Consider the following 12,711-nt stretch of genomic DNA (forward strand, 5'->3'; position numbering starts at 1 on the left):
TTTTTTTGGTCCTAAAAGAATGACCCTGCTATGACTTGTGGAACAAACTATTCCACAAAGAGAGAGAAACAGAAAGAGGGAGCGGGAGAGAGAGAAACATTCTACATTTTTTCCCCATAGTTTTGCCAGATTTTTGGCAGGGACGCAAAAAAATCTTATAAAATTTGTGAGTTTTTGAGCATTTTAATTAAAACTAATAATGTTGGTATCTGCTAGACAAACAGGAACAAGTATGTGATAGTACCTCCGGGCACTGGGCAGGCAGATGCTGAATTGTAATGATGCTCTTCAAAAACTATGTGGTGCAGAAACCCCTAAAAATTAAAACACTAGGAAGTGCTGATTTAGAAAAGAGAGAACTTTAGGAAGAAAATAAGAGAGTGAAGAAGATGATGAATCCTATGGTTATTTAGTGAAATGTTTTGCTGCATTCAACACTTTTCAGATAAATATCTATAAAACTGCAGCTTGGGTGTAAGAAAGTCCAACTGCATGCTGAATATCTATCTATCTATCTATCTATCTATCTATCTATCTATCTATCTATCTATCTATCTATCTATCTATCTATCATCTATCTATCATCTATCTATCTATCTATCTATCTATCTATCTATCTATCTATCTATCTATCTTCTATCTATCATCTATCTACTTATCTATCTATCCATCCATCCACCTACCCACCCACCCACCCACCCACCCATCAATCCATCCATCCATCCATCCACCCACCCACGTATCTACCTACTATGTTTTCCCGAAAATAAGACCCATTCTTTTTTTTTCTTTTGCTCACCAAAATAAGCACCAGGGCTTATGGTTAGGATTTGGATTTGGGGTGAAGGTTAGGATTTTGTATTGTACCCTCACCCCACCCCAGAGCAGTCACAATGCCTTCACTAACCTGCTCCTCTGCTCCATTCTCTATCTATCTATCTATCTATCTATCTATCTATCTATCTATCTATCTATCTATCATCATCATCTATCTATCTATCTATCTATCTATCTATCCATCCATCCATCCATCCATCCATCCATCCATCCATCCATCCATCCATCTAATTTTCTACAAATTAGTATAGAACCACCAACATTTATGCAAACAGTTTAAAATTCTACAAAGTTCCAGATCATTAATGTCATGTCTAGTAACCATGATGGGACAATTCCAGGTCTTGGAGTCATGTCCTTTGCTGTAGATCTGCCTCATTTGATGACCGGGCTTAGATTCCCATGGTCAAAGGAGCAATGTTTTCCCATCATATTTGTTCTCCTCTTGTGAGGGCTATAGAACATCTGACTATGCTAATCTGCTCCATTTTTAAGTTAAACAGCTGCAATGAATTCAGCAGATTTTGTAATCCCCGAGGTGTAATCCAACAGTATGGAAACTTGCTTCTCTTAAATACCTCCCTCTGGTATAATTGACTTTTCATGCACATTTTAATAATGATATTTCAGCAGGTTGAGAAAGGGGTTTCCCCTCCTTCCTTTTTTTTTTTTTTTTTGCTTCAGATTATGTTATGGGCAGAAATGGGAGGGGTGTTATAAACTTAATGATTCCCTTTTTAGTCAGATCGGCATAATACAATAGTATGGATACTTTTATTCATGCCCTTTAGGGTAAGTTTCTAATCTGATATGTGCCCCAGACAAAATTGTTGTCAACAAATGTCTGTGGAGAACCTGCATATTTCCCCCCTTAGTCAAACAGCAGCTGAGAAAGAGGGATTTCAAAGAGTGCTAAAACAAGAGTGAGGAAACAATAGCCCTTTATCCATGTGTGGTTCCCATATCACTCCTTGGTCATTACAGTTGAATGTTAGCAATATAATTGTTGAAAATTGGCACCAGTTACCCACAATTTTGAGTTAGGAACATATGGAAACTATAGTATAAATGTTGAAAGACACTTATAAAGGAGGAGGAGAAGGAAGGGCAAAGGAGAAAGGAGAAAGGGGAGGAAGAAAAGGAGGAGGAGGAGGAGGAGGAGGAGGAGGAGGAGGAGGAGGAGGAGGAGGAGGAGGAGGAGGAGGAGGAGGAGGAGGGGAGGAGGAGGGGAGGAGGAGGAAGGCCAACCTTGCTCATTTTAAATAACTGGTTTATTTTTTGAAGCCTACAACAGCATAAAAATGTTCATCGTAGCTCCAAACTGCACAAATATGGTATGCTTCTAATTTTTTTTCTTTCTTTCTCCTGGCTGTATGTGCTAGGTATCTCACGCACAATTACTAGACAAAGGTACAGCTATGACAGAAGATGAAGGAGTCCCTTGGTGTTTTCAGCTGTTCTAAATCTTCATCCATAGTGCCATTGTGCATGGAAATGTGTGTTTTAAGATAATTACTCTCACTAAATAAACCGTTGAAGATGGAGGATCTGCCTAGAAGGGAGTGAGAAGCTCCTTATTAGCTGGGTTTGAATCAGTGGTGGGATTCAAATAATTTAACAACCGGCTCTCTGCCCTAATGATTTCTTCCAACAATCAGTTCACCAAACTTCTCAGAAAGTTAAGAACCGGTGGTGTGAACTGGCTGAATCCCACTACTGGTTTGAATGCAATATGATTGGGATGCTCTTTGAAACATGGCATGACATTATTTTCAAATTAATTTCCGTTACTAGTGAAAAACTGGCCATAACCTCTAGCCCTTTTTAACCATCAAAGGTAAGTACCTAAACAACTTCTAAGATATAAAGAGAAGCAAATACCCATTTCTCTTGTTTTATTCTAGCTCAAAAAAAAATGGATTTTTGTAATATAAGGAGAACTCTGTTTAACTCTCTTACCTGGGGAAAAAATCCAAGAAAGAGAGAATCCCAAGGGATCGTGAATGTACTACAACTTCATCTGAACGTCTCAAATTACTGTGCATGCTTGATGTCTTTTCTGAAATGAAAATTATTAAGAGGAGATTTCTTCTTTCCTTCAGGTCAACAGCTTATGTTCTGCTGAAGCTATTCCGGCCATGTACTCAGAGCAAGTACATGAAGAAAATATTCTAGTAATGCTAAATTGCTAATCTACTAGTTTACCCAAGTTTATAATATTTATCAATACAGGCAATGTCAAGAAGTCTTTGAAAATGTTTTCCTTCTCTCCTCCTCCTCCCTAATTATTATTATTTACATACTACTTAACTGTTCTGTAAAGATATTCAGCTTTACTGATTAGAGATTCCAAGGAAATACAACTGAAGTTGCAGTTGGAAGTAGCTGACCTCCTGAAGGATTGGGATTACTATATCCCTGAGTAAATAGATTTTAAAATATCAGGTGGAGAATGAAAGGGGACCAAGAAAAATAAACAATAATCTTTGCTTTGCAAGTTCATAAGTCAGTGGACATTGGCGCTAGTGATCAATGGCTGTCCCTGTCTGGTTTCTCTGTTGCTTTTTTCATGGCAGAAAGAAATAGAAAGTAAACAGCATTGATTACAAATTTCTCCTGGTGAATGCTAGACAAATTGCCCTGTTCTTCTGAAGAGTATTGCTGTAGTTATATTGATCACAGAATTTAAAGAACAGCCTACAGTGTATATGTTCCCAGACCTCAGTTTTTCTTATTGCAATTCTGTGCAATTTGCAAAGGAAATGAAGCTAAGTCACCAGCAAGACTTGCCTGCCATCTGTTGTTCAGTTAAGAGATGAAAAGATTATTCATAAAAAGAAATACTTGGAATAGGATAAAGGACCTTGGATAGTGTTTACTTTGCAGGGGAAATTGGACTTGTTTAGAACTCAAAACTGCATGGAAAACAGCTATTCCTGGAAGAGCAACTCAGACTGAGCTTGGGTGCCTGAGAATGTAAGATGCAAGGAGCCAACTGAAGTGCTTCAATAATTCCTTTTTCACTTAGGACTGAGCGATAGGAAGAAAATCCTTTCCTTTCCTCCCCTCCCCTTCCTTTCAGAATCACCAAGAAAGAAATGGCCATGGAATATTAGGAGACTTCCATCGATATCTTACAGGTGTATGATTACTGAGTCTTTTTGAATCAGCAGCCTGTTGCAGAACATTAATCAGTCAACAACTGCATGTTTGACTAACAGTGACTAAAGCAGTCCATGCCTTCAGGACTATAGTCCAACAATTACTGGGCAGAATACCATCGATAGAAGTCTTTACGCAGTTGTGGTATCGTCATGAATGAGTTAGAATCCCCTTCAAAATGGAATACACGATTATCAGTGGGTGTTTTACTACTTAGCAAGAATATTTTCCGTGCTTTTTTATATGGCCTTTTGCAATCTAAAAAAAAAAAAATGAAATAGAAGAATGTCTGTGCACATCATCGATGGATTATTTTTTCCCATGTTTTATTAGAGTTATTCTTAGAACTTGCCCTCTCAATGATTGATAATTGTCTTGAAAGGTGATGGTCAGAAAGCATCTAAATAATCTGCCCCATCTTTCATGAAGGCGTTCTTTTTTTCTTTTATTTTCATTTTTCTTCTCTTTTCTTTCCTCTTCCTCTGCCTTTGCCTCCACTACCTCTTCCTTCCTTCTTTCTTTTCTTCCCTCCCTCCCTCATTCATTCCTTTCTTTTCTTTCTGTTTTTCTTTCTTTCTTTCTCTTTCAAATCAATGTTGATTTCTGGTGACTGCCTGGGCTAGTCCCTCCCTTTTTGGCAAGATTTCAGAAGTCACTTTCCCTTGCCTCCTTCCTAAGGCTTAAAGTGGGTGACCAGCCCAATGTAACCCACATGGCTTCAAACCCAAGATGGGACTAGTACATACCATCTAGTCTGGTGCCTCACCCACTACACCAGACTAGCTCAGCATGAAGGCTATTACTGTGTATATCTATCTAAATTAACAAATATTTATTTTTCACCCACAAAGGTTTCTTTCCTCCACTCATTCTCTGGATGCTTTAGAATAGTTTGCTATTTTAGACTGTTGATTTTTCTAGACTTCTTGAGTTTCCTTTATTGTTGTGATGGGACAGAAGATGTTAATATTCTTTGTTTAGAATTACATGTCTCCATTACTTAATAGGATTCTGGTTGACTGTAGCTTCTGATCCAAAGCAAATCCTAAGGTTGCTTAGGATTCCTCATGATGTTCTCTTGGGTTCAGTTGAGGCATTAAAAATCAGGGTGAATGCAAACTATTGAAAATATGAATAGACAAAGGATAGGGTGACATTTAGAACATTTCATCAGAGTTGGAAGGGACCTTGGAGGTCTTCTAGGTCAAGCAGGAGATCCTGTACTATTTCAGACAAATGGCTGCCCAGTCTATTCTTAAAAGCCTCCAATGATGGAGCATCCACAATTTTTGAAGTCAAGCTGTTCCACTGTTTGATTGTATTTACTGTCAGGAAATGGGTTGTGTTGTGGCCCAGCAGTGGCCAGCGGAGCTGTTGGTGGACTCTGACAGCTCAGACCATTATGGGGCTGCTCTGGAGGATGAGGAAGACTCTGGAGGGTGTTTGGAGTCAGAGCAGGAACTAGAGAGGCCTGTTGGTCACCAGGTGGCATCTGAGTCAGGGAGCAGTGAAGAGGAACAGAGGGAGGTTGTCCCTGATGTGCGTGTATGTAAAGCTGAGAGGAAAAAGGAACAGCTGTGGAGAAGACATCATTGAAGGAAATAGGGACAGCTGGCTAAGGTTGTGGCCCCTCCCAAAGAGTTTATAGGTGGAGCGACGGGAGGGGAATCTTTGCAGGAAACAACAGTCCATTTTACTAGCCGTTGAGAAAGCATTCCGTAAGTTTAATCTTGGTTTCTTGAAGATAACTTTCTAGGCTCCTAGCCAAGGGGTGGCTTTATCTATGTAATTAGTCATGGCAGACAGCCAATCCTGTGTCTGCATATTCATTGGAATCAAGGGACAGAACAGTTTGCTTCTGTCTTGGTTGGTTTCCATCCATTGTTTCTTGTCTTGCCTCCTGGTGCTTGGGAAAATAAGTTGACCCCCCCCTTTTCTTTGTGACAGTCCCTCAATTATTAGAACATATTTAACATGTCACCCATAGCCCTTCTTTTTACTAGCATATATTTTAGCTTCCAACACTCTAATCATCTTTGTTGCTCTTCTCTGCACTCTGTCCAGTCTCAGCATATTTTTTATATTGTGGTAACCAAACATGGATGCAATATTCCAAGTGTGGTCTTACCAAGGCCTTATAAATTGGTACTACTACTTCATGTCATCTTGATTCTACCCCTCTGATAATGCAGCCTAGGATGGCATTAGCTTTCTTGGTAGCTGCAGCATACTGCTGACTCTTATTTAAGTAATGGTCCACTAGGACTCCAAAATCCCTCTCACAGTTACTGTTATTGAGCCAATTGCCTATTTTGTACCTGGAAAACACTTACTACCCAATGTGCTCTTCACAGGACCTAATGATGAACGGTGATATTTTATGATTAAGTAAGTGCCTCATCCATGAGAATTCCACCCACATTTTTTTTCTTCTTAAAAAAAATCAGAAATGATTTCTTTTTCATAACACGGCATGGGAATAGTAAAAAGAAATGCAGAAGACTTACGTTGCACGACACCAGCAATTATCTGTCAATACATTAAAGCGGCTGAAATGAAAATTAAATTACCAGAATCTTGGATTGGATTTTTCACACGTTTTCTTTTGCAATGACATTTCACAATGAGCTCAGGATTGGTGATCCCACTGTGGCATTGTAAACAATAATAATAAGCTCTGGATAATGAAAGTGAAACAAAAAATTTTTGGATTAGACAGAAAAGCTGAGAAAACAGACAAGATCGCTTTATTTCATTTCTTCATGTTCGTTGGTAAGAAACTACTTTTCAATTACCCCCCCACCCCCCCCAATTGAATGGATCTTGATTTGGATATATATTTAATTTCTTTTTAACTTTTCGGGATGTGTGTTTTTTAATGTTGTACGCCGCCCTGAGTCCTTTGGGAGAAGGGCGGCATATAAATCCAATAAAAACAAAACAAAAGCAAACAAACAATTAAAAGAGATTACCTTTTCAGTTCCTGGGCAGAGGCAGCAATGAAAAAGCCCATTGTGTTGTAATGGAGTTTAATTGCAGAAGGTGGGTTGATCAGGATGCTATTGTCAAATAGTATATTAATGATATATGTCAACATGGCCATTATTCCACTTAACTTACTATCTGCAAAATACATCTAACTCATGTAAGAAGAAAGTAAAGTTGGTGCTTAATAGGGAAGGCAAAATACGCAGAGCATGACTTTTACAAATTTTTCAATGCTTTAATCAAAGATCTCCTCTGGGACACATGATCAGGAGAGTGAAGCAGAGAATTAGTTAATTAATCATATGCATACTTATATAGCCAGATAAGTTATCTAAGATGTATAAAGGTATGTCAAATGAATGTTGGAAGTGTAAAAATAAAGAAGGGACTTTTTATCATCTATGGTGGAATGTGATAAAGCAACAACAAATTGGAATATGATTCATATTTTAATACAGAAAATTTTGAAAATAGAGATAAAGATGAAACCAAAATTTTTCCTTTTAGGTGTAATGGAAAAAATGGAGAAAAAAAATGGAACGTTGCTACTATATATGTTGACAGCAGCAAAACTATTGTATGCACAAAAATGGAAGGACACTTTGATTCCTAACATGGACAAATGTTTGTAGAATTTGATGGAGTTGGCTGAAATTGTAAAATTGGCTATTTTGATTAAAGAAAAGAATATAAGTACTTTTATTTCCACATGGAGCCTGCTTCTAAACTTTCTGCTTGAAGTGGAAAAGAATGAAACTTTGATTTGGGGTTTTACCAATTAGATTAATAGAATTTATAGAAATGGCTTGTTCATATTATTATGAAAAAACAAAAAGTTGTGATTTGATGTTAATGCCTTATTTTACTGCAATAGACAGAGTCGGAAGTCAATGTTTCTTTTTTTCCCTTTTTTTCTTATCCTCCCTTACTTCTCTTCTCCCTTTTTCTCCCCCTCATTTTCCTATTTATTTTCCTATTTTGTACCTAATTTCATTTTATAATCCAATAAAAAGTTAAACATGAAGAAAACAATTTAGATCTTAGATAATCTCCGAAGTCTCTGGGTTACCTTTATAACCCTGCAATAAAGCATATTTCAGCAGAATGTATTTTTTCTTCTGCAGCCATACATTGTCACATATTGTCCTACACCAAGCCCATATCATAATACATCTCAGCTCTATACTGGATGAGATACAGATTAAATTTTCACAAATTAGAACTAAGATTTTAGGGTCACCCCCTCTACTCAATGAAATACTTTTAATTCCGTTATATATTCCTACAGGCAGCAAAGAAACATGAGTTAAGCAAAGTTGAAGTATTATCAACCAATTCTTGGCAACATAATATGACCACAAACACATTCAAAGAAAATAGTGGGAGGAGTTATTAACCTGATACACAGAGAGGTTCAAGCATCACCTGTTTCCTTGTTTTCCAGTTCGAAAATCAATAGCAAGAAGTATGAGATCCAGCTTCAGAAAGCACAGTCTTAAACACAAAGAGATAAGTTCAGGTTTGAAAAAGGATAAACAAATAAAGAGGCAAGGTTATGATTATTGTCCCATTATTTTAAAAAAATTATTTAATTTGGATGAGGTCTTATTTTTGGCTTTTTCAAGCATGATGGAAAACACCCAGGTAGAACTCTCTTATGATCACAATTCAGGCAAGGGAAGAATTGCAGAAAGCAGAACCTTGGATAGTTCTATCTCTGCCCTATTTGCTAAGTTTCTTCTCTATTAGAATCAATACCCATCTCTACAATAGTCTGAAACCTTATATAGTGGCCAGCTAAAATCTTTATGGTGATCACCTACATCCTCTCTGGAGGAACTTTAAAGAATATGAATTGCATAGTTTTACTGCCATGGCTGGTACGATACAAGATGTGTCTGAAGCAGAATCTTTAAGCACAATGGAGAGTCTGTGTCTTCTAGCTTAGAAGGTTCCTAAAAGCATAACCAACTGATTTTCCTTTCCTCTGTCTTATAGTAAAGTCCAAACATTGGCAGTCCTAAGCCTTGAATCTTATCAGAAATATGCCTTTAACATGCCAATGAGTGTTCAGATCTCAGGAACTTGGTATCCTGAGATCAAAGTAAGCAGATCTTCTAGGAATCCAAAATATGCAATCCAGAATCTCAAATGAATAAATTGTTGGATTTCCATATTCAAATTTAATCCCTAGATGCAGCAATAACTCTATTCTGTCCCTATGTTGATTGGGTACCGTAGGTGAAAATCTGAAAATGTGTATGTGGCAAAGAAAATGGAATTTAAAGGGAAAAATTAAGGAAGTAGAGGTAGAGGGGAATCTTACCGGCAAATGTCTTTGAAGGACATGCCAACAAAGTCATTGGAAAGAAGCTGAGTCATCACTTTATAGTCTTGGCCTTCTATTTCATGCTGGTGCTTAATCAAAACATCCATATGCTATGTTTAACAAAAAATAAATAAACAATTATTAACTGGATCCCCTGTGGTTGAGTTGTTATCTAAATTGGACACAAACCACCCTAATAATAATTCATCCTATTAGTCCTTCAGATTAAAAATATCAAGTCCTTAATAATCAGGATGTCCCAACAAAGCTCTAGTGCTCCAATGAAGATTAAACCAAAACAGGCATTTCAGTTCGCACACACAACTAACAAGCAGAATGATTTGAAAGGTATAACAAGGTTTTGGTAAAAATAGACAGCAATAAGTTGTCACCTGTCTTTTTTTTTTTTAAGTTTTATTGGTTTTTTCAAGTATTTTGGGGAAAAGGGTACATAAATGTGGAGAAAAATTTTGACAGCTACATCATACGGAAGGTGGTACTTCCCCGGGGTCTTACATCTCTCTCTTATTTTGTATATATCAAAATATCATTATTACATACATATGAGCAGTTTAGGTTTACTTCAAATTCTTTAACATCTTCAACCATACTTTATATCACTTCTAACCATTTCATTGTATTAACAATTGCAATGTGTTTCTTCCTCTTATCTCTTATTCTTTTTGGTATCTGTTTCAGAATGGTTATTTCTTTGTCCTTATATCTTAAAGGTTTCCCCCTTTGAACTCCTAGAATCTCATCTCTTGTAGTCTTTCTAAAAAATTTAACATGAACTTCCCTTGGAACATTGCGTGTTCTAGCATATGCTGAGTTAATTCTTTATATCAAATCCATATCCCACCCAAGTTGTCACCTGTCTTATAGGCCTGATTTTTTTTCCACAGATATGGTAATAAAGATACATTAACTGAATTCTAATAGTGTGAAGGTAAAGGTTCTTCAAGCTTGTGGGTTGGTTTCTGAACATTTTGTTATCAGGCTAGGTAACATCTTCAGCAGAATTTAGAGGAACTCCGCTGAAGATTTACCTAGCCTGGTAATGAAATGTTCGAAAACCAACTGACAAGCTCAGAGAATTAACCTTTGCCCTCATCCTACACCCGAGCTACAGATATTCACCACTATTGCGAATTCTAATAGTGTATCCCCGCAAACACTGCCTTACATGTGTATCTATTGATATATGCATACATATATTTCATTTTTATAGAGCACTTCATAGCAGTACCCTTAAAGCTGCTAAGCAAAATAGTAAGACCAAGCGGTAAAACAGTTCCACATTAATACTAACATCTAAGGAAATGATTGAATTTTTTTAAAAAAAATCACTCTGGAGTTCAACTGAAAATACCTGATTTTATTTTTTTCCAATTCTCCAGAAAAAAAGATTGCTGCTTTGAGGAAGTTTATTTGAGAGGTTGCTGTCAATTTATTCAGGCATTTAACAAATAAGTTACAATTGGTGCAGAGTGCAGCAGCGTGGGCAGTTTTGGGCCCTCCAAGAATGCTCCCCCTAGCACCGCTGCGCCACGAGCTGCATTGATTATTAGTCTGCTTCCAGATGCAGTTCAAAGTTTTGGTGATAACCTTTAAAGCCAGTTGTGGCATGGGTCCTTGAGGGACTTTCTCACCCCACTGGGATTGACCCATGCCACCTGTGCCAGCAGAGGAGGCATGCTGTGGGTCCCATCCGCCTGATTATTCCAGCTGGCAGGGTACAGGAGGAGGGCCTGCTGTTGCTCCTACACTGTGGAACATCTTGCCCCCCAATGTGAAGTTGGCCCCAGCTCTCCCATCCTTTCATCAGGGACTAAAGACCTAGATCTGCAAATTGGCCTGGCACCCCACTAGCAGAATAGCACACTGGAGATGGTTGATTGAGTAACAACAGATTCCACCTCCCTCCACTGCACCCCTGCCCTCCCCAGGTGTCCTTGGTTTTAATGTCTGGTTTTAACTGTATGTTTTAACTGTATATGTAATCGTAAGCTGCCTAGAGATACCTTATAGTAAAATGGGTGGTGAATAAATCAATACAATCAATAAGTATTGATGGGCAATGAGGTCAACATAGATTAAAGAGAAGTACCTCGATATCTTCTCTAATGAACAAGCTGGTCAACAGCGTGGACAAACCTGGCACCACACAACTCTGAGCTATTAATCCAAGCTTGAGTTCAGCAAAGCAGATGATACTATCGCCTTTTCTCCAGTCCCACCCAGGCAGCTTTGGCAAGTAAACCTAATTTATAGAGAGCAGCATATAAAAAATAATTCATAACAGCAGAATGATACATTTGGAATGTCACCAGAGGGGGGAAAAACATAGTCCAAGAGTGTCGTTCTTGGGAAGACTAAGGGATTATGATTTTATATATAGTTCAAATTTATTCACTCTCTTTTCATAAATTATATATAATGGTATATTGTATTTATGAAACGGTGTGCTAAGGTTCTGAAATGAAAAAAAAAAATAGATATTATAAAAATTAGATCTGATTTCTAATTCACTTAGCATCAGGAACCTGTGTAAAGTTGAACAAAGATTTGGAAAACATGTTATGTTTCATCATAATGTTTCTCCATTGTGTTCGAAGAATCATTTAACATCGTTTCTATAAGCAAACTTCTGAATTTCATCTGCTTCGTTCTCAACCAGGAGTCCTGCATCTTGCAAAGCTTGTTCTGTACTGTCCTGCGAATGTTGTTGAAGGCATGTTTCATCATAACTCAGTGATAAACACCACTGGTGTCAGAAACAGGTGAGGGTAGGAATAAGGATAAAGGATAACAGAATAACAGAGTTGGAAGGAACCATGGAGGTCTTCTAATCCCATGCCCTGCTGAAGCAGAAAATGCTACACCATTTCAGACAAATGGTTGTCTCATCTCTCCTTAAAAATCTCCAGTGTTGGGGCATTCACAACTTCTGGAGGCAACTTGTTCCACTGATTAATTGATCTAACTATCAGGACATTTCTCCTTAGTTCTAGGTTGACTCTATCCTTATTAGTTTTCATCCATTGCTTCTTGTCCTGTCTTCGTGTGTTTTGGAGAAAAGCTTGACCCCCTCTTCTTTGGGCAGCTCCTTCTTCTTTGTGGGATTTCTTATACAAAGTTTGTATAATTGAATTGAATTTGAATTTTTAAGTGGTTGCACCAGTTAAGTGTTCTGCAGATCTCCCTTTTGTCTTGGTGGAAGTCCTTCTTACAATTTCCAGCCAATTCTCCATTGCTCTGTTAGTTGTACTGGTTACCAGGTGCAATTTAAGGTGCCAGTTATCTTTAAAGCCCTAGACTGCCTAGGTTGAGATATCACTTATCTTCATTCATTTCTGTGGAATAGATATCCTCCAGGTCCCATCTATCAAAAA

The 12,711-nt window shown here is 37.7% G+C and overlaps 1 protein-coding gene across 1 annotated transcript in view; it reads right to left on the reverse strand.

Annotated features, from left to right (window-relative positions):
• The window catches only part of KCNU1 (potassium calcium-activated channel subfamily U member 1), a gene marked incomplete at both ends in the record, with an annotated part of 78,393 nt that overhangs the window by 41,373 nt on the left and 24,309 nt on the right, over positions 1 to 12,711 (reverse strand). The window contains 6 exons of the mRNA XM_081960713.1: positions 2,797 to 2,896; positions 6,570 to 6,676; positions 6,972 to 7,058; positions 8,413 to 8,481; positions 9,314 to 9,426; positions 11,427 to 11,579. Coding sequence (XP_081816839.1) covers positions 2,797 to 2,896; positions 6,570 to 6,676; positions 6,972 to 7,058; positions 8,413 to 8,481; positions 9,314 to 9,426; positions 11,427 to 11,579 — 629 coding nt within the window. The remainder of the gene's footprint in view (positions 1 to 2,796; positions 2,897 to 6,569; positions 6,677 to 6,971; positions 7,059 to 8,412; positions 8,482 to 9,313; positions 9,427 to 11,426; positions 11,580 to 12,711) is intronic.

This window comes from Natrix helvetica, assembly GCF_964273705.1.
Source record: "Natrix helvetica genome assembly, chromosome: 8".
NCBI classification, from domain to species: Eukaryota; Metazoa; Chordata; class Lepidosauria; order Squamata; family Natricidae; genus Natrix; species Natrix helvetica.